At 39.0% G+C, this 22,586-nt stretch overlaps 1 protein-coding gene and 1 pseudogene across 4 annotated transcripts in view; one reads left to right on the forward strand and one right to left on the reverse strand.

Moving 5' to 3' along the window:
• Positions 1–22,586, reverse strand: part of TNRC6B (trinucleotide repeat containing adaptor 6B) — a 243,209-nt gene that overhangs the window by 55,193 nt on the left and 165,430 nt on the right. For all 4 annotated transcript variants that reach the window (XM_037160756.2, XM_053661578.1, XM_053661577.1 and 1 more), the window contains 2 exons: positions 8,082–8,169; positions 3,692–3,713 (listed from right to left, as the gene is read on the reverse strand). In XM_037160756.2, the coding sequence (XP_037016651.2) occupies positions 3,692–3,713; positions 8,082–8,169 (110 nt within the window). The remainder of the gene's footprint in view (positions 1–3,691; positions 3,714–8,081; positions 8,170–22,586) is intronic.
• LOC119060413 (prefoldin subunit 3-like) lies at positions 19,290–19,850 on the forward strand (annotated as a pseudogene).

Genomic DNA, 22,586 nt, shown 5'->3' on the forward strand with positions numbered 1-22,586 from the left:
TCTCAGTAAGGGATAGAGGATAGAGGTCCCATAATCTGACGAGCAGAAGAAACACAGGACTTGAGAAAATAAATTGGTCATTGTCTTATATTTTTTAAATAAATTTTTTTATTTTTAGAGAGAGGGGAAGGGAGGGAGAAAGATAGAGAAACACTGATGTGCAAGAGATATATCCATCAGTTGGCTCTCTCATGCCCCTCAACTGGGGATGTGGCCTGCAACACAGGTCTGTGCCCTGACAGGGAATCAAACCAGCAACCTTTTGTTTCATAGGCCAGCACTCAATCCACTGAGCCACACCAGCCTGGGCCCATTGTCTAATATTTTTAACACAGTACATTCTGCGTGAGCTATAATAAGCAATGGATAAATAACTGATAAACTGATGAATAAAGATGAGTTATTTGACAATCCATTTTCTATCTGTGCCTGAAAGATTTTATACCACATGGCATTCTTGATTCCCTTTCCTCATCATGAGAATAAACAAGAAGCTGGCAAGGGCTGGGGGAATTCTTCACAAGTGGTTTTTAGGATGGCGGGGGTCACATTTCTGTGAAGCTGCTCTTCTATAAAAGCGCTACAGTCTTCACTCTAAGTTAACTAGGCCTGTTACATGCTTTGACTCATTTACCTAAAATAGAACAAGACACAGTGCAACCAGCTTACTGGACTGAGGTCTGACACAGTTCGACTGATTCTACACCACTCACAGCACAAACTAAGAAATCTGCTGGGTACCACACACTGGGCAAGACACCCTGCTAATGCTCCTTGAGACATTCTGTCACCATCACACCTGAGACAGAGGGGATTGTAAATCATTCCTTTACTCCCCCAAACCATTTATTTGCTCTAAGGATTGAATCTTTTCCCCTTTCCTGTTGCCTTAATTACCTTATACCATTCTCATCTCACAGTTTGAACTTCTAATTGCCTCTATTTCTGAAATATTTGAGGTTTTTCTGGCCATATGATCTTTGTCCTGATGACTCATCTAGCACCACTGCTCATAACCAGGGTCGAATCCTCATTACCTCCCATCTGGGCCACCTATCTGAGCCACATACCTTATATTCATTCTCTCTCCAGAGAAAACCAGTTCCATCTGTAACAAATGGCTCCCATCACAGAGTTAGAACACAAAGGTGTCTCTACAAGGTATGAGGGCTACTGCAAGTAATTTAGTTTATAAATTATTTAGTTGAGAAAAATGCTCCCCTCAAATATTAATAATTAGACTAGATTCAAAAATGATCCCAACCACCAACATGCACTCACTGTAATATGCCTCTGGAAGAGGCTCAAAAGACAGTGACTCAAGGACAATGCACTGCAATGGTCCATCACCCCAGGTGTGCTGATGGAAAGGTGTTGTCCCTCACCTGTGTCCCAGGGGGGCAAAGGTTATGAATTATGGCTTTGGACAATAATATCTAATTTTTAAAAATTTATATTGAGCTGGAAATGTTTCCCTGTTCCTTTCACTAACCATTGGTACTTCTGGGATGAGAATATGTCTTCAAATCTTTGAAGTCAGTTACTTGACCCACCCCAGGTGGGAAGCCTTTGTTCACATTTCTTAACCAACCCATCAGGCCCAAATGCCACACAGTCCACAGAGGTTTATCTCTGTTCTTTCCATAGTGTGGTGCCCATTTCAGGAACTGCACATCTCTTTCTAGATACTGTATTTTTTCTAATGCAGCTACAGTCAGCTTAGTTTTTATAAATCTATCATTTCATATGGATATTTCCCATTAAGACAACCATCACCTGAATAACTTTTTTTATCAGAAGAATTCCAGTTAATTAATTATGTGCTACATTATAAATGGTATTATGCATGAAAATGAGATGAATGGAGCTGTAGTACTAAAATAAGGTTCAGATAATTTTTAAACCCTTTTCCCCCACGTTATGAGACACACAATGGCATCAGGGAGAGAACGCTGATTTAAGTGTTAGGAAGTTTATGTTCTTCTGCTAAGTATGCCAATAATTAGGCTGCCAACACATCTCTGGGTCTTATCCCTCATTTATCCATTCAAGGTCTATTACACTTAACTACTATTGTGTCAGGCACCATGTTATAAAAAGGCTTAAACCATATGATCTCTAAAGGTATTTTCATCACTCTGACATTCTAAGGCAAAGGCTCTTGGATTCTATCTCTTAGATATCTCTTCACTTAGTTCCTTTTCTTCCTATTTCCACCATGTGAGGACAGGAGCTTAACATCTATTGTATACTCTTCTGCAACAGCCTCTTACCTTGTCTTCCTGATGTCATAGCAGAAAAGACTAGGGAAGGAGGACAGTGGAGCCGAGCATATGGCACAAATCAATGATGCCATGGGACTACAGGGTTCCCTAGTCTCACCTCATTTTGACCTCTAAGAGTACATAGGATTGCTAATAAACCCCATTCCTGGCCAGGACTGGCTGAGGAACCAGGCGTGTGTCAAGGACATTAGTGCCAGTGGCTGTGAAGCACTAGGCACTGCCTTAGACCTGCTTCCCTGTCAATTCATCTTCCACACCATACTCTTTGATGTTCTTTCTATTGTCCTTTGGTGCCTGCTCACAGAGAGGAAATTGAGTCAAAATTCTCTAGCACAGCATAGAAGGCTCTCAGTCTACATCTTCAGTATCTCCTGCCTCTCTGCAACTTACTCTGCCTCAGCTGGTCTAAGCTCTGGGCCATGCCCCTACACATACTATGTTCTTGCCAGCTTCATGCCTCTCCTCTTTCTTTGTCTCCATTAACAAACTGAAGTCCCCATTAAGGTCACCCTCTGGGGTCAGCTTCAAGTTTTTAACCATCTTTCTGACCACCTCCTATTGCTGAGTGCTAATTACTGCTTCCTGTATGCCACTCTTCCTGACAGCTTAATCCTTCAATCCAATTAACCACATTAACAGGACCAGGAATTTCTCAAGTTATACTGATTACCATTTTAATATACTTAATATTTATCTGGCATTTACAAATTTCCCCTCTTTAATCCTTACAAAATCCATATGATATAGGCATTGTTATCTATACTTATATATATAAAAACTCAGCCAAGGAGAAGTTAAGTAACTTCTCTAAAGTCACATTGGTAATTAGGTGAGCTGAACAGCTTTTTAACAAGGCTAAATTACTATGTCCAAATTCCTCAATTACATAGATAATTTATCTTTTAAATTCCAATCTTACCCTTCATCCCTGTTCAATCTGATTTATTACATCAATCCCACTAACTCAATTGTAAGTCTAATACCCAACAAAGCAACTACCCGAGGTGCTTTTTATTATTTGTTACCTGGGTAGCAGGACCAACTGTAGTACATATGTTCATATAACCTCTAACTGAAATCCCTGTCCTGTTCTCCCCAGAATTTCCACTTAAAAATAATGATGGAAGAATAGTTTTTAAAAGATTCAGTTCAAAATCATGGCCCATGTACTTTCGAAAAGTATTGCTTTTTCTAATCTTTTTGCTTTGTAAAAAAAAAAAAAATTAAGGCCACTACAAATACCACCATGAGTACTTTTTATTTGTCATTGCTGCTCTTCATGACTACAAACAACCAACCTTAATTGCTCTACTTATTAAGTGCACTGCAGGCTGAGTAACCAAGGGCATAAAATCTAAAACAAAAGGTTCTAATAACTTAAGCAGAAAAAAAGTAAAACAATTTACCTTTGGTTTTTTGTTCCGTGACCTGAAAAATAAATGAACAGATATGAGTAAATGAGATTTGCTAATTATTACAAGACTACTTTAATTCTGATAACTCAAGTAACCAGCTATCAGATACACAGTAATAGTTAAAATCCTGAAAGAGAAGGTGGAACATCCTTTTAAAGATAATGATAATCATAACTTACATGACTGTCATTATGAAATATACAAAAAATTAAAAGTAAAAAGCATTCCACTCTTGTTAAATGATGAAGTCCTTGTACCAGGAATACTGTTTGTCAATTTGATTGTTATGACTATAGAGAAGCAAATGGATGTGGCCCAGAAACAAATTAGCTACAGAGACAAAAAGAGTCCCGAGTATGGACTCAAACACTTGATCTCAAACCGAGAAAGCAAAAGTTCAGAGGCCCATCATAGGAGGCATCAGAGGTCATAGTAGGAGAGCAGGATTCAGAACCAAGCTGTGCCACTTCCTGGCTATATGATCTGAGTTTTCTATTTATCTGCTGACTGGGGATAATAATAGCAGCATCTTCCTGCAAAGGGTTGTTGTAAAGATTAAACAGATATCTTATGCCAAATGCTCAGTAAATGTTTGCTATTTTAAAAAAATCCTTACCTGAGAATATTTTCATTGATTTTAGAGCAAGAAGAAGGCAGAGGAAGAAAGGGGAGGAAGAAAGAGAAACATCAACATTTGAGAGAAACATGAATTGGTTGCCTCTAGCACACACCTCAACCAGGGATCAAATTCACAACCTGGGTGATGTGCCCTGGCCCAGGATTGAACCTGCAGCTTTTGGTGTACAGGACGACACTCCAACCAAGCCACCTGGCCAGGGGAAAGTTTGCTATTTCTATTAAAGTTCATATAAAACAACATGAAATAAGCGAAAGAGTAAAATATGTAAATTTTGCATAAATAAATATTGCTTTGTTAAAAGTATTTCCTTATATAGTAACTAATGCATCTATAAAAGTAATTAACCTAAAAGGTTGGACAGGCTGAATATAATAATGGGTTTTTAGAGAGTTTGGAAATGATAATTAGGAGAATCACAGAAAACTGTTTCTGCTAATTAGAGGAGAAAATAAAGGAGGGCACCTAATTATACCTGCTCTATGGACATGCATTAGAAAATACCCAAAAGAAAATGCTCAAGAAAAAAAAAAGCCTCAGAATTCCAACAGGGGTTATATTATATATTACATTAATAAGACCATAGGTAATTTTGAACCCTTTTCATAATTTTCAATCTTCCACAACATTTTCATACTGGTTCTCTGACTTTTATAACAAAAATATTCCTATAGAAAAGAAGAGGTTTGATTATTTGTGCTAGTGACATACTAAGTTACTGCTATGAGTGTTCATAAAAACATGCTCACCTTTGGAGGGTTATGCCCTCCTGTAGCTAACCAGCCCATTTCACAATGGATTCCGGCATACCAGTGTCAGACGCTGAATATGAATTAAACAATCTACTTGTGTGACCTCCTGGAGTGTTTCTTACATCCTTGCATTAAAAGACAAGCTAATTCTACTGTACTGAATGTCTGGTAGTCAGTTTCCCAGTACTAACTGTTACAGAGCTCAACTCAACTGTATTATTTTTTGTATAACCCCACTTGTCCAAGAATGAACAGATTTGTATCCACATACCAGTTCCTTAATTTAAGGTTTATACCACTGTAAATATTTCTTAGAATGCCATTATGAAGATCAGTTATGCAGAAAGTTGATGTCTCCCCCAATTGTGAGCAACAAACCCAAACAATGTCAATGTGCCCTATACTGTGGGTTCTGTTAAAAGAGCTGTCCCCCAGATGGGGAAAAGCTGAATAATCAAAGCATGTGTTCTGCCAACGCTAAACAATGATCCTTGAGCAGCATCAGCCTAATGAATGTTAATGAAATCCTTTTCTGACACCTTTCATGAATAGAAATCTAACAGTTTACTCAGTGATGGCTCTAGAAAGAGTAAACTGCCACAACTATTGAACACAATAGAAAGAGCTCATGTTTAATTTCTGTGAGGAATCATTTAATTTAGGTTTAAATAAAAGTTAATTTTTAAAGAAAAGTATGTTGCCAGCACTCATTCTTCACCATTCACTTTTTAACAAACATTTTTTGAGTGACTATCACACACCAGGCACTCACTATCCTAGTTACCGGAAATATAAACATGAACAAAACCTTGAGAAACTTACAATTAGTCTAATGAGGAAGACAGAAGCAAAGAAATGATTATAAAGCAATGATTAAGGCAGCGAGAAAGATGTGGAAGGACTAAGAAGCACCACAAATGTCTGCTGACTGACTGGCTGAAGGACTGCATAATAGAACCTCTGGCACATTCTATACAATTCTTTGCATCATAGCACATTTTATGCCTCCTAGCTGAGGTGTCATCTCTACAATAAAGGTGAAAACCACTAAGACAATCATGTGGTAAGCTTTGTTTTCTCCTCAAAACTGCTAAACCACAACTTCATTCTGAAATTTCACAATGGTTTAGTATGATAAAACAATACCAAAGACCACGTGTGGGTCTAGATCCTGTGTCAGCCAATCTAGAACATTTTTGAACAAAATGACTGGATTTTTATTGTTCATAATTAACCATTTGAAGTTTTATTTATGGTGATTTTTCTCTTTACCAAACTTCTTAACCGATTCTTGATGCAGATGCAAGTACACAGAGACTGTCCAGCTGCGTAAACTACATTCTCTGCATAAATAATCCCAATTCACTCTTGAACAATAAACGTAAACCATCTTTAATCATTTTTCTATTAGTAGGGTCCACAACGAAAGTTTAAAGATGTGCATCGTACTAATCATTTCTCTCTCAGTTTAAGAGAACACTACTGTCTACGTGAAGAACAAGAACGGACTACACAGATCCTAGTCAACTGCTTTACTTGGCATTTTCTTGTTCCTAGACTTTGCTCAAGTTCCCCAGTGTCCAGCCTATTAACCATCCACTCCCACAGACTGCAAAATTCAATTTTTGTACCAGCTTAGTAAATGAAATATGAATGCCCTAAAAGAAAGACAGCTTTCACTGAGGTTCACTCTCCTATCACTCCAGTTGGAGGGTCTGCAAGTGTAGGGACAGGGATAATGCCCACAACACCCTACGGCTGGTAGAGCTGCTTATTCACAGCCTCGATAATGTGCAAGTGGCTGCATACCCAAAAGGAGGCACGAAAGAAGGCATCTGGGTCATTATCTGACAACTTTAGTCAAGCTCTTTGCTGTCATTCTAGACACTGCTGACAAGCTCAGGTTAGGAAGAACACATTAAAAACAGGCACCCACGTAATATGAAGACATGATGGTGGGCACACCACTATCAGTAGAAATGGAAACAATAGAAAGAAGACAAAATCTTAAAGAGCATTAGCTATCTGTCTACTACAGCACCAAACAATAATGAAAACTTCTTTTAATTATGCCATGCAGAAAAATTATATTTCACAGGTTTCATGTGGCAGGGTTATAGGCAATCCAATTCAAAAAGTATTTCCAGTATTGCTTTTAATGCAGGCACTCATAAATGATCTAATTTAACTAATTCAGAAAACTGAACTATGCGAAACACTATATCCAACAATGCTGGGAAAATGAGCAGAGTCCCTTTTACCTTCATGGGCTGTATTTGACTGCCTTGAGCCTGTTCTAAATCAAGAGTTCCCTATGAACCTTTTCACAGATTACACCTTTGTAAATTTATCTTCAGTAACCTGGGACCACATCAGGGACCCTTAAACCTATCTCTCAGAGTGAGGCCCTGCTTCCCATGTTCTTCAGACAGTGGTAACAAGAACTGAAAAAAAATTATTTTGCCTTCCAAAAAGGATTAAAGCAACCCTGTCTAGCCAACATCCACATGAGGCAATGAGTAAAGGAGGGGCAAGGTGGGCTTAGAAATGAGCTTAGACAATGTCCAGGGCAGAGAGGGGCATGCTCTATAACAAAGGGAGCAGGGAAAGGGGGTCAGGCCATTTATGCTCTGACAGCCCATCAGGCAATCCCTCCAACCCAGTCTTGATAACTGACAGCTGTCTGCCCTTTTTCCTTTTAACATCTCTTTCCCCCAGATCCTCAGTGAGGGATGTTTATGATATTATCAAAAGGCAGGCTCATAAAAAATGACAACTTTGGAGATGGACCAAAAGGAGAATAGCAGAGCAAACTATGTCAACTCTGAAGTTATTCTATAAGCTTGTGTAAGAAAATGGAAATTATGATACAAATAAGGAAATATGATGAGAGTCTAAGTGCTGGTAACTGTTCTACCTTTCTTAATATTATTTACTGTTGTTTTCATAAAATCAGCATCATTATTTAACAGACTTATTTGATTAAACCCACCTTCTGAGTGGCTTCTTTTTTCTTTTTATCCTCTTTCTTCCTTTTCTTGTCTTCCATTAACTGTTCTTCCCTTTCTTGCTCCTTCTCTCTGTTAAAGTAATGTCACACCAGAAGGTTAAATATCTGTATTTGTAGCAAATCAAAAGCTTATAGATGGTTGGTTACAAGTCAACATTTTATCTCAGTGACCCAGGACAACACATTATTTTACTTAAACTAGGAGGTTGTAAAAATTCACCACATTTAGTTACCCCCATGTATTGGTTTGTCATCCCTTTTGCAAAACATGACATTAAGTATGTTTCCAAAGAAATCCATTGAAGTGAAGGTTGCTTCTCAGGAGCCCCCTACTGGGGACCTGGCCTGCAACCCAGGCATGTGCCCTGACTGGGAATCAAATGTGCGACCCTTCGGTTCACAGGCTGGCACTCAATCCTCTGAGCCATACCGGCCAGGGCCTAAGTGAGTTAAAAACAAAAAAACACCTCATCCAAGGTTCTGGGGGCAGGGGGAGTGGGGCAGAGGCAGGGAGAGAAAAATAATGATTGGCTGCCTCCCATATGCACCCAGACTGGGGATCGAACTTTCAACCTAGGTATGTGCTCTGACCAGGAATCAAACCCACAACTTTCTAATGCACAGGACAACACTCCAACTAAATGAGCCACCTGGCCAGGGCTAAAGTGAGTTCTTATGAGACCTTCCTAGAAGAACACACACACACACACTCTCTCTCTCTCTCTTTATTGTATACTTCCACTTATCAAAGAACCTGATTTAAATATCCAATATTTTAAAAATATGACAACATCCAGATGGCTTCTGGCAATATTCTTCACAAATAACACAAAATATATTAACTTAATTATGGGACAAAGGTATTTATCATAATTCAGATGTTTAGTACAACATTTTCAGAGTGATTAGCATAATACTCTACATTCTACATCTTGTGCTTTTTTTTTTTTTAAACTTATTTATTTATCTTTAGAGGGGAGGGGAAAGGAAGGAGAAAGGGAGAGAAACATCAATGTATGGTTGCCCCTTGCGCATCCCCTGCTGGGAAGTAGCCTGCAGGGAACCGGCCTGCAACCCAGGCATGTGCCCTGACTGGGAATCGAACCGCGATTGTCTGGTTCGCAGGGCCGAGCTCAATCCACTGAGCTATACCAGCCAGGGCTTACATCTTGTGTTTTTAAGGCAGGTACTGAGTGTCCTATACATAAGGCATTTTTTATTGGGTGAGTTCACTGTCGCATCTTACTGGCATATCTGAATCAGGACAGAGTTTCCTCCCCTCAATTAAAATAAAAATAATACACAATAATAGGACTTCTGGCCAAGATGGAGGCTTAGTATAGGTAGATAAACTCTGCCTCCTCACGCAACCAAACGGACAACAACAAATTTAAAAACAAAATCCAACCAGATCTGTCATAAAATCAAATTGTATGAAGTCCAACAACCAAGGAGTTAAAGAGGAAAAATTCATCCAGACTGGTAGAAGGGGTGGAGATGGGCAGCCTGGGAGGAGAGGACCCGTGGCAAGGTGGCAGCTGGAGGACTGGGGTGGGTGAGGCAGTAGCTGGTGGTCCTACATGTGCATGTAGATAAACTAGGAGGAACAACTAGGGAGCGAGACAGACCACGCAACAGAGTTCCAGCATTGGGAAATAAAGCCTCAAAACCTGACTGTAAAAATCTGTGGGGGTTGAGGCGAAAGGAGAAACTCCAAGCCTCACAGGAGAGTTTGCTGGAAAGACCCACAGGGTCTTAGAATTTACACAAACTCACCCACCTGGGAATCAGCACCAGAAGCGCCCCATTTGATTGTGGGTATCAGGGGAAGTGACTGGAAACCAGCAGAGAGCGGAGCAAGCAGAACTGTTCCCTCTCAGACCCTCCCCCACATATAGCACCACAGTGCAGCCACATGGGTTGCCCTGCCCTGGTGAACATCTAAGGCTCTGCCACTTACTACTAACAGGCTTACCAAGACAAAAACCAACCAACCAACCAACCAACCAACCAAACAAACAAACAAACAAAAAATGGCCCAAATAAAAGAACAGATCAAAGCTCTGGGGAAAAAAAAAAAAAACAACTAAGAGAGGAAGAGATAGTCAATCTATCAGATGCACAGTTCAAAACACTGGTAATCAGGATGCTCACAGAAATGATTGAGTATGGTCACAAAATAAAGAAGTGAAAGCTATACAAAGTGAAATAAAGGAAAATGCACAGGGAACCAACAGTGACAGGAAGGAAACCAGGACTCAAATCAATGGTTTGGACCAGAAAGAAGAAATAAACATTTGACCAATATAGAATGAAGAAACAAGAATTCAAAAAAATAAGGAGACACTTAGGAACCTCCAGGACAACTTGAAACATTCAAACATCCGAACCACTGGGGTGCCAAAAAGAAAGGAGGAAGACCAAGAAATGAAAACTTATTTGAAAACATAACAAAGGAAAACTTCCCCAGTCTAGCAAAGGAAATAGACTTCCAGGAAGTCCAGGAAATTCAGAGAGTCGCAAAGAAGTTGGACCCAAAGAGGAACACACACACCAAAGCATGTCATAATTACATTACTCAAGATGAAAGATAAGAAGATAATCGAAAAATCAGTGAGCAAAAAGAAGACATTACCTATAAAGGAGTTCCCCTAAGACTATTGGCTGATTTCTCAAAAGAAACCTTACAGGCAAGAAGGGGCTGAAAAGAAGTATTCCAAGTCATGAAAGGCAAGGACCTACATCCAAGATTATTCTCTGTAGCAAAGCTTTCACTTAGAATGGAAGGGCAGATAAAGTGCTTCCCAGAGAAGGTCAAGTTAAAGGAGTTTGTCATCACTAAGCCCTTATTATATGAAATGTTAAAGGGACTTATCTAAGAAATAGAAGATCAAAAACTATGAACAGTAAACTAACAAAAACCTCACAACTATCAACAACTGAACATAAAAAAACGAAAACAAAAATGAACTAAGCGAACAGCTAGAACAGGAAGAGATTCACAGAAATAGAGATCACATGGAGGGTTATCAGTGGGGAGGAAAAGGGGGACAAATAAGGGGAGGTACAGGGAATAAGAAGCATAAATGGTGGTACAAAATTGACAGGGGAAAGTGGAGAAGTGGAAAGTGGAGAAGCCAAAGAAGTTATATGTACGACCTGTGGACATGAACTAAGGTGAGGGAATGCTGGTGGGGGGGGGGTAGGTAGAGGATGGAGGGGAATAAAGGGGAAAAATGGGATAACTGCAATAGCATAATCAATAAACTATATTTAAAAAACAATAAAATAAAATTAAAAAGATACATAATAAAATTGTAGTTGAAATGTACTACATATTAAGAAACTGAGAACGTAATTTATGCCTCACATTTGAAAAGTAACTTTAAAATTTAATATTCATTCTCACATCCTACAGAATATAATTTAATATATTCTAATATAATATATACAGAAACTGCTAACTTTCACTCTATGTATCAACTGGAGAAAACATATAAGCAACCACTGACATAACTTCAAAGCTCAAGGCAAGAGACCCCAGATGCCATGCTAATTGAGTTTCAGAACTCACTGGATGGCTAGAGATCTAGTTCCCAGGTCCAAAACTTCCCAACAGATATAGCCTGCAGTACTTGTAATTTTAGGGGATCAACATATCAAATCCATGGCTTCATAGATATTATCTAGAAAAAGGCTGAAAGTCAGACAATTGAAGACAAATGTTAAGGTAAAGGTTTGCAGATAGAACAAAAATCACGAAGATGGTTCCTGAAAGACTCACTGGGGAGTGGAAATCACTTCACCAATACAGAAGGAACTGAAGATCAACCCTGAGGTGAGTGCTCATGTACAGATAATGAATGCTGTACTTATGGAAAACAAGAACTAAACAACAACTAAAAACCCCAAGAGTTTACGTACATGTGAAGTTTTTAGTGGCTCTGTCCACATTCACATTTTCTTGTGTACACTCTAGACATAAATGTACAAAAGCCTCGTGTGTACAACCCATACTCTAAAGGTAACTTCCATGAAAACTTTAAAAATACAATCATGAAAGAGACTTTACTGAAATTTCCTTAGGTTAGAGTTGGATTTCTTTGGAGTCAGATTATGTGTACATCAGTCTCAGTGTGGAGCTCTTGGTGAAAATCCACTTGCAGTCGTGCATTAACAGATTTACGAAAATTGGCAAGATGAATGATGATCATCTGAGGTGGGTAGATCCTGTTACATTTGGCATCTAGAGCCTTTTCCTTCCTCTAGATGCAAAGGGAAGAAAAAGATGTGGTTCTTCATGACCCAGTTACTGCAACTTGGTTTTCATATTTTAAAGTTCAACTGACTACAGGAAAAGAGCAAACACAGCATGCATATTTCCTATTTAAATATTTAATTAATATTACATTAATATTATTTACTTAAGTCAATTAATATTTAATTAATATTAAATATTTAAATATTTAATGCTTTACAAAGCATTATGTTGCATTTTTCTTTATCTATTCTAAAATTAAAAGTTTATTACAAAAATGCAATGAAAAACAGAAGTCTTTAATGAGACACATTCTTAAAACAACAATTAACCTTTTCGAATATTTTTCCCTATAAACAGGTAATTCGGAGAAAGGAACTGAAATTCATGTTCGCTACAAGATTTACTTCCAAAACACTTTTCAAAGCTTTCCAGAAGACGGGCTGTGCTTTCATCCTGATCTTTAAAAGTGGATATTAGTAGAACTGAGTCTTCTCTTTAAATTTCACGTTCTTTGGAAGAACTTATTTTCCCAAACCAAACCTAACTTAAAAACCTGCCATTCACTTAATAATGCATCACGTAATGTGGGTTCCTTTCTTCTACCTCAGCGGTGCTCTATCTTTGCTGCACATTAGCATTGTTTGGGGAGATTTAAATAGTTCAATGCTGAGTCACAGCCCCACGCATGGTGAGGAGGGCACCTATGTGGTGAAGGCATGTAGATGGTGGTGATGCAAGACTGGTTACAGACAGGAGGACTGATCAGTAAATAAATACATATACTGAGGATAGTGAGTCAGGTTTCTTACTATTACAAAAAGGAGTCACCAAAATGAAAAGAGAGAATGCACCCTGTGTAGCTGGATCTACTGGCATGAACTCATGGTTTTCAATACACTATAAGCTACTTGCTTATTAATTACTTAGTAGTCACCTCAATAATCAGACGAACTGTTCTTGTATCAGTGCTTGTGTTCAAGTAACCTTTATTTTACTTAGTAACGGCCCCAAAGTACCAGAGTAATGGTGCTGTTGATTTGAATATGCCAAAGAGAAGGCCTAAAGTGCTTTGGTTAAGTGAAAAGGTGGCATAGGAAAAACAGTGTATATAGATTTTGGCACTATCCATAGTTTCAGGAATCCACTGGGGGTCCCAGAACATACTCCTTGTGCAAAGGGGAACTACCCCCCCAACACACTCACTATTACAGAGAGGGCTTGAGGAGCAAACAACATGCAAATGCCAATGAATGGTATACTCAGCACTAAGACTGTGTATTCTAAATACCATTCTTCACTAAAAAAATCCATAGTTCTTTGAAAAAAGAGCTAATCTGGGGGCTCCGGCAAGGAAAAGTACAAAATGAGCCTGGAATACATGTTTGTCAAGAAGCAAGGAAATGTTCAAAAAACTGATGGGACATGTCAAATGGTCACAGAGGTCAGTCTGAAGGGGCTTGTGTATGGTAAATCTGGGACATGTGTTTGAAAGAAAAGCCTCATAAAAACTAATTAAATCATTGAACAAACATACACTGAGTTACTAACTACTTGTCAGGCACTGACCTATGTAACAGTGGGTGAGAGAGACTGTCCCTGCCCTCAGGGAGTTGACCTTCCAGATGGGAGGAAGAGACAAACAGGCAGTCCCAGGAAATCATTACAAATGCCATGAATAGAGCTGAGAAAGGGAACAGAGAGTGATCAAAAGGGAAGGGACAAGGGAAGAGGGTGGGATACTTTATACAAGATGTTCCCTGAAGGCCTCTCTGAGGTGTTTATATCCGAATAGAGCCCTGAATGAGGAAGCTTTCTGGGAAATGAGAGGCTGTGCAGGCAGAGAAATAGCAAATATAAGGCTCCTGGACGGAAAGCGCGTGGTGTGAATTTTTTTTCTGGAGGGGGAAGGTGGCACACTCCCGTCTTTCCATCACCTCCCTTCATGGCAAACACCCCCGCACATCCTTCACTATTACTCTGTAATAATGCTCACTTCTACTAAAGAACTGTGCATCGGTATTTCTTAAAAGCCTGCCTTCTCCTTCCCTCCCTTCGTTATTCCAGTGCCTACTTAAAGCCAAGCACTGTGCTAGAGACCGAGAATTCAGCAACAGAAAACATGCAGTTTTCTTACAATTGCATGTAAGAAACATTCCCTTAAAATAGTTGTAAACACTCCCTTACAACTATTTGCCTTCCTGGTTCTTAGTTTAACTTTTTTAGTGGCTGTATTTCGCCTTACAACAGTTTCAGGGCAGGAACCTCTGTTCTTACTCTGAAGACAGCACTTGCAGTGCCTTTGGTGTTCTGAACTTACCAGAACTTTGATATGTGAATTCATGGCTTGTGATAACCCAGGTTGGAGATCAACTTCCTTCCACAAACTAGAACCACGAACAACAGTTCTTGAATTCAGTTGTCAAAGCCCATCAGGCCTCAAACATCAGTAGAGGCAGGGCTGACAATTTCTTACTTGAAAGTGCTAATCACCAATATGCTGACTGGACTGAAAAGATTGTAAGAGTCTCAACTCAGCTGAACAACCAGGGCTCATCTTGACAGGAAAACATCTTCAGATATAAAGAGAATTTTTCTTTTAAGATGTGGATAACTGGTTATCACAGCATCAAAACCTACCCTTGTGCTCTGTGGTCACTAAATGTGGTGGTGCCTCTAGTCCAAGTTTATAACCAACTCCACATAATTGAGGGAGACAGACCTATACAGGCACAACCGATCCACCCAACATGTGAAACACGCCAGATGTAAACCAACACTCTAAAAGAACTGTTGATACAGCAACAACTGAAGATTATGGTAAGTGAAAAAGCTAATCCCAAAGATTACATACTGTATAATCCCACTTATATGACATTCTGAAATGACAAGTAGGGTTGCCAGGGAGTGAGATGGAGTGAGACAAGTGTGGTTATAAAAAGGGGCAACACTATTGATCTGAGGCAAAGGAACTATTCTGTATCTTGATAGTGGTGGCAGGTACATGAACCTACATGTGATAAAACCACATAATTAAACACACATACACACATAAGTACAAGCAAAATTGAGGAAGTGTAAATAAGATCAGTGAGTTGTACTGACTTATCTGGGTTACTGTATTATACTACAGTCCTTAAATAAGAAACCATTGGTGGAAACTGGATAAAGGACACATGGTATCTCTATGTTACTTCTTACAAGTACATGTGAATCTGTAATTATCTCATTAAGAATTTTAATTTTTAGACTTCTGGCCAAGACGGAGGTGTAGGTGAAACAATGTACCTCCACAAACAACCGAATTTAAGAACAAAGATTTAGAAACAAAAACACAACCAGAACAGACAGAAAATTGAACTCTATGGAAGTCCGACAACAACAAACCATTCACCCAGACCGGTAAGAGGGGCTGAGTTAGCGGCCAGCAGAGAGGGGTCGCAGCAGGAAAAGGCGGTGGTTGGCAGACCCAGGCGTGGGGAGGAAACAAGCAAACCCAGTGAGACGCACAAGGTGGTTGGCTGACTGCAACGTGGACACACATTCGTGCGCAGATAAAACACGCAAAAAACAAGCAGTGGGATAGACTATGCAACCCAGGGCCCTAGCAATAGGAAATAAACCCTAGAAGCACTGATTGAAAAAACTTGTGGGGGTTGAGGTGCTGGGAGTGGCTCCCAGCCTCACAGGAGAGTTCACTGGAGAGACCCGCAGGGTCCTAGAATGTACACAAGCCCACACACCTGGGAAACAGCACCAAAAGGGTGGCACCCAAGAAGGGCCCAATTTGCTTGTGGGGAGCAGAAGAGGGGACCGAAATTTGAGAGAGAGCAAGCATCATTATTCCCTCTCTGACCCTGCCTCCATATACAGTGTCACAACCCAGGAACTGGGTTGCCCTGCCCTAGTGAACACCTACGGCTCTGCCCCTCGTACATAAACAGGTGCGACCAGACCAAAAAATTATGGCTCAAATGGAATAACAAATCAAAGAAAGCCTCAGAGCCAATACTTTTAAGTGGCCAAGAAATGGCCAGCCTATCAGATGCACAGTTCAAAACACTGGTGATCAGGATGCTCACAGAACTGGTTGATTTTAGTCGCAAATTAGAGGAACAAATCAAGGCTACACTAAGTGAAATAAAGGAAAATGCACAGGGAACCAATAGTAATGGAAAGAAAACTGGGACTCGAATCAATGGAGTGGACCAGAAGGAATAAGAAACAACCAAACAGAAAACAATGAAGAAACAAGAATTAAAAATAATGAGGAGGCTTAGGAACCTCCAGGACATCTTTAAATGTTCCAACAGCTGAATTACAGGGGTACCAGAAGGAGAAGAGGAAGAGCAATAAGTGGAAAACTTATTTGAACAAATAATAAAGGAGAACTTCCCAAATCTGGCAAAGGAAATAGACTTCCAGGAAATCCAGGAAGCTCAGAGAGTCCCAAAGAAGGTGGACCCAAGGAGGAACACACCGAGGCACATCCTAATTACATTAGCCAAGATTAAAATGAAGGAGAGAATTCTAGAAGCAGCAAGAGATAAGGGGACAGTCACCTACAAAGGAGTTCCCATCAGACTGTCAGCTGATTTCTCAAAAGAGACCTTACGGGCAAGAAGGGGCTGGAAAGAAGTATTCCAAGTCATGAAATGCAAGGACCTACATCCAAGAATGCTCCATCCAGCAAAGCTTTCATTTAGAATAGAAGGGCAGATAAAGTACTTCCCAGATAAGGTCAAGTTCAAGGAGTTCACCATCATCAAGCCTTTATTATATGAAACGTTAAAGAGACTAATATAAGAAAAAGAAGATAAAAAATATGAACAGTGAAAGGATAGCAAACTCACAGTTATTAACAACCACACCTAAAACGAAAGCAAACTAAGCAGACAGCTAGATCAGGAGTGGAACCACAGAAATGGAGATCACATGAAGGGTTAGCAATAGGGGAGTGGGAGGAGGAGAAGTGGGGAGAAAGTATAGAGAATAAGTAGCATAGAAGGTGGGGAGAAAATAGACAGGGGGAGGGCAAGAGTACTGTGGGAAAGGTAGAAGCTAAAGAACTTAAGACACATGGACATGAACTAAAGGGGGGGAGTGTGGGTGGGACGGGGTGCGCAGGGTGGAGGGGAATGAAGGGGGGAAATGGGACAACTGTAATGGCATAATCAATAAAATATATTTTTAAAAATTTAATTTTTAAAAAAGCCCCCAACATTGATTCATGTTTTAGTCATCTGTTTAAAATTTTTTTCAAGGACTTCCTTTAAACATTTTTTAAATAGCTGTTTGTGAAAGTCATGTAAGAGTCCAAAAGAATTTACAAATCACTTAGGTCCTGATATTCACAGAAATGCATCTCCAAAAATATGCTAGAATCTGCACTTTACCTTAACATGTTCAAATCATTACAGTTTATCAATCAAGTTTCCTTAAGTACATTATATGATAAATACGATACCACAGGGGTATTGAAAACGCTCTATTACACCACAGTTCACAATGTAGTTCTTTAATTGTAAATTTCAGTGATATAACAGTAACAGGAGCTATTATTTGACTTTTGCAGGACACATGCACCAGCTCAGTCAACTCCCTTCTGGTCTATTTCCTGACTCCCTTACAACTAGAGGTTGAAATGTGCTTTATGCTTTACCAATACGTTGTGCTCATGTGTGACTTTAACAGGAAACTGACAGGGTACAGGCCATCCATCCTCTCAGGGAGCATGACAGAGATGATGAGATGATGTGGACTTAGAGCCAAAACCTGTTAATGGTGGTTTCCTGAATGTATAGAAGAGGAAAAGGCTCTGAGGGGCCCCTGGTTTCATGGTGTGGTTCCCAAGGATCTATGAGATAGCATTACCACTGAATAGAACCCTGGGACAAGTTGCAGTGAAAGCTACTGTGTGCATACTTAAGAACTCTGTCCAACACATATTTATATAAGGTTTTCAAAGCACATCTTATATATGTGCCTTTTATAGACATTTATTTCCTTAAAAGGCAATCGGTAATTTGGCAATTTATAAAACAGTAAGAAAATAACTAGACACAAAATCATTAACAATCATAATCAATTATTAATGATAGCACACACATATTTGGGGTGAGGAAAATTAACAAAAGGAATATAACAAAAAGAGTTAAGTAATGCGAAGTATACATTTAGACTGTTTTTAATTAAAATATATCAAGAAAAAGATAACACATTGGAATATATCCATTCAGGCAGAGGAAATTATATAGTAGGGACCTCTAAATAAGTGTATTGGAGTTGTTCTGAACAGTTTTTCATTTGCTGGATCTGAATGAGGGAATTTAATGGGATGCTAATGTAATTTGCACATGATATTAAATTAGTAGATAAGACCAAACAGCACCAAAGCATAAAAATCATTCTAACACTGTGTGGCTCACAGGAAGAAAATTTAACATAGCTCTTTCTATATATGGGCTGTCCTATATGAATTTGTATAAAGCAATGCTTTTCAAACTTCAATGGGAATCTTGTTAAAATGTAGATTCTTAACTTAGTTGGTATGGGTGGGGACCTACAACTCTCCATTTCTAATAAGCTCTCCATTTCTACTGATCTCTGGACTTAACCTTAAATTACACAGGTATAATGCACTTGGTTGTTTCTTTCCAAGAAGATATGGAATTGTAGTCGATTATCCAAAGATAAATAACTTCATTAAAATCAAGCTTGTGCCTTGTTATTACCATCTGTGTTTCAGTGCCAAATTACAGTGCAATCTTTATGAGGGTATGTATATTGAAAGGCAATTAAATAACTAAAGTAGTACAAATATGCATGGAATTCCACTGAAATGATAACACTAAGAATAGCTCGGACAAGCTATTCCTCAAGATGGTGGCCACTAAAGGTAACTAACTATGGCTTAGAAGTGGCTGTAGAGAATGGGCAGTGGGTCCACTTACGTAGACTCCTTCCTGAAACAGCCTGGGAATGAGACTGCAGGTACAGTACTAAAGAAACTGGATGACCAGTACCAAAAGTATAAGTTTATGGAACTCAGACTTGCTCAAAAGAAAAAAGGCTGAAAGGTCAGATTCCTGAAACTAGCAAATTTCAGAAATTCTAAAACACATGCAGAAGAAAGAGTCCACCAATTCACCGGAGACCAGATTTTTACTGGCAGACCACCGTACTGCAAAGCTTCAGTTCCTCCTCCTGATAAAGTGTGTCTGTGGTTGGAGGCTAATATCATACTTGAATATGATACTGATTAAGCTCACACACTGTTGGAAAAGAATTTACTGACTGCCATAAAGAATCTTGATTCTCTTGAGAAAGACCTTGATTTTCTTCAAGATCAATTTACTACCACAGAAGTCAATATGGCCATGGCTTATAACTAGGATGTAAAAAGAAGAAACAAAGATGATTCTATCAAGAACAAAAGCATAATGCTGGCAATAAAAATAAAGTGGTATAGTTTTCCAAACATGTTCATTTAAATAAAGTTTATCTTTAAAGGTTGATAAAACTTTGAATAATTTTTAACAGTATGAATTATAATTAAAACTTTAAAAAGTTTTAAACTTGAAACAAATTTTGTTTTATCCTTTTTTAAAGTTTTAATTTAATTTATTTATAAAAACAAAATTAGTTTCAAATATTTTATTAAATTAGCAGTATTTTTTAATTTTTTTTGCATTTCCAACAAAGTAAAGGTAACTTTCATCATCATCATCATCATCATCATCATCATTTTTTGGGGGGATTTGTCATGAGAAAAGTCTTAGTTGAAATGGCTGAAAACTGATGTATGCTATGGAGGCTGAATTCTGGACACTTCAGCACATTTACCTTTTCTTTATATTAGCTGACATTACTCTTACTTGATATGGTTAAACCAGTTCAAAGGTAGAAAAAAGTCAGTGTGAAAATTTGCCAACTTGCTTTTCTTTGGTATATGTGGGACTTTATGATCCTCTGTTACTACTTGTCTTATGTACAGGGAGTTTCATGATACTGCTTAGCCAATGACTATTTATTATAATATTCCGTGCTTTTCAGGAAATTGTCATTTGCCTTCCTAAACTTTAAGAAGGCTATTAAGACATTTTTTCTTATTTCCTATAAGTACACGTTGTTTTTGCAGTGCCGACATAAGAAATATTTCAACCAAAATGAAATAACAAAATTACCTACTCAAAACTCTTGGCTGAGGTGATTATGTATTTCTTAGTAGTTCTCCAAAGAAGCTGAACAGGAATATTAAGATAAGTAAAAATATGAGTTCCCACCAAGATGGAGGTGTAGGTAGAAACCCTTCCTCACACAACCAAAAGGAGGATAACAGCCAATCTAAAATCAGTAAACAACCAGAAGCAACAGAAAAATCAAACTGCACAGAATTCCAACAACCAAGGAATTAAAGAAAAAATCAACCAGAACAACCAGACTGGTAAGGCAGGCCGACTCAGAAAAACCATGGGGAGGTGGCTGAAGGGCAGAGCTGACTGCTAAGCTCAGCAGAGCTGCAGGGGAGGGGCTGACTTAAGGGGAAAACTGAAACTCAGAGCTGACTGTGGGCTATGGCTTGGGTTGCCTTTCTGGGAGATACTGCTAGTCTGACTTGAGAGTCTATTGGAAAGTGCACCAAAGACGAGCAGGCAAGCTGCATTTTTCCCTCTCTGGCAGCTCCTCCACAGGCAGCGCAGCAAAGAGGGTTGCCCTGCCTGGGTGAATACTTAAGGCCCCACCCCTTACAACTTACCAGGTTCACCAAGACAAAGAAATATGGCCCAAATGAAAGAACAAAGCAAAACCTCAGAACTAAGTGATGAGGAGACTGCCAACCCATCTGATGGAGAATTTAAAATCCTGGTAATCAAAATGCTCACAGAACTGAGCTTGGTTGAAAAATGAAAGATACCCAAAATGAAATAAAGCAAAATATTCAGGGAACCAACAGTGACAAAATGGAAACCAGGATTCAAAGCAACGATTGATTTGGAACAAAAGAAATAAACATCCACCTGGATCAGAACAAAGAAAAAAGAATCCAAAAAAAATGAAGAGAGGCTGAGGAATCTCTGGGACAACCTGAAACATGCCAATATCCGAATTACAGGGGTGCCAGAAGGAGAAGAGCAACAGCAAGAAACTGAAAACTTAGTTGAACAAATAATGAAGAAAAACTTCCCCAATCTGGCAAAGGAAATAGACTTTCAGGAAGTCCAGGAAGCCCAGGGAGTCCCAAAGAAGTTGGACCCAAAGAGGAACACACCAAGGCACATCATCATTAAGTTACCCAGGATTAAAGACAAAGAGAATCCTAAAGGCAGCAAGAGAAAAGGAGACAGTTATCCACAAAGGAGTTCCCATAAGGCTATCAGCTGATTTCTCAAAAGAAACCTTACAGGCAAGAAGGGGCTGGAAAGAAGTATTCCAAGCCATGAAATCCAAAGACCTACATCCAAGATTGCTCTATCCAGCAAAGCTATCATTTAGAATGGAAGGGCAGACAAAGTGCTTCCCATACAAGGTCAAGTTAAAGGAGTTCATCATCAGCAAGCCCTTATTATATGAAATGTTAAAGGGACTTATCTAAATAAAATGACAACAAACTCATAACTATTAACCAATGAACCTAGAAGAAAAGAAAAACAACAAAAATTAAGCAAACAACCAGAACAGGAACAGAATCAGAGAAATGGACATCACACAGAGGGTGTTCAGCGGGGAGGAGGAAGGGAGGAATAGGGGGGAAGGTACAGGGAAGAAGCAGATTAGTAGGCATAAAATAGACAGGGAAAGATAAAAGTGGTGGAGGAAGCAGAGGACTCAAAGAACTTATATGTACAACCCATGGATATGAACTGGGGGTAAGGAATGCTGGAGGGTTGGGTTGAGGAATGCTGGAGTGTTGGGGGGGGTGTGGTGGAGGGAAAATAAAGGGGGGAAATTGGGAAAACTTTAATAGTGTAATCAATAAAAAATACTTAAACAAACAAAAAAAGATAAGTAAAAATCAGCAACAGTTGAAAAGACTTGTGAGGTTGTTTTTTTTTATTCATTATAAAACCTTATAGGAATAACAGAAAATCCCCATGGAAAGCGATTGGTACAGTGGTTAGTAATGGGTGACAGAGATTCTGGTTGAAACACAAATGTATAATTCCATCTCCATATAGTAAAAAGTATGTTTGTACAATGTTTTGTACTTACAGTTTATGATATTAAAA

Source organism: Artibeus jamaicensis, unplaced genomic scaffold (assembly GCF_021234435.1).
Source record: "Artibeus jamaicensis isolate MK-2021 breed Jamaican fruit bat unplaced genomic scaffold, CSHL_Jam_final contig_233, whole genome shotgun sequence".
Taxonomy (NCBI): domain Eukaryota; kingdom Metazoa; phylum Chordata; class Mammalia; order Chiroptera; family Phyllostomidae; genus Artibeus; species Artibeus jamaicensis.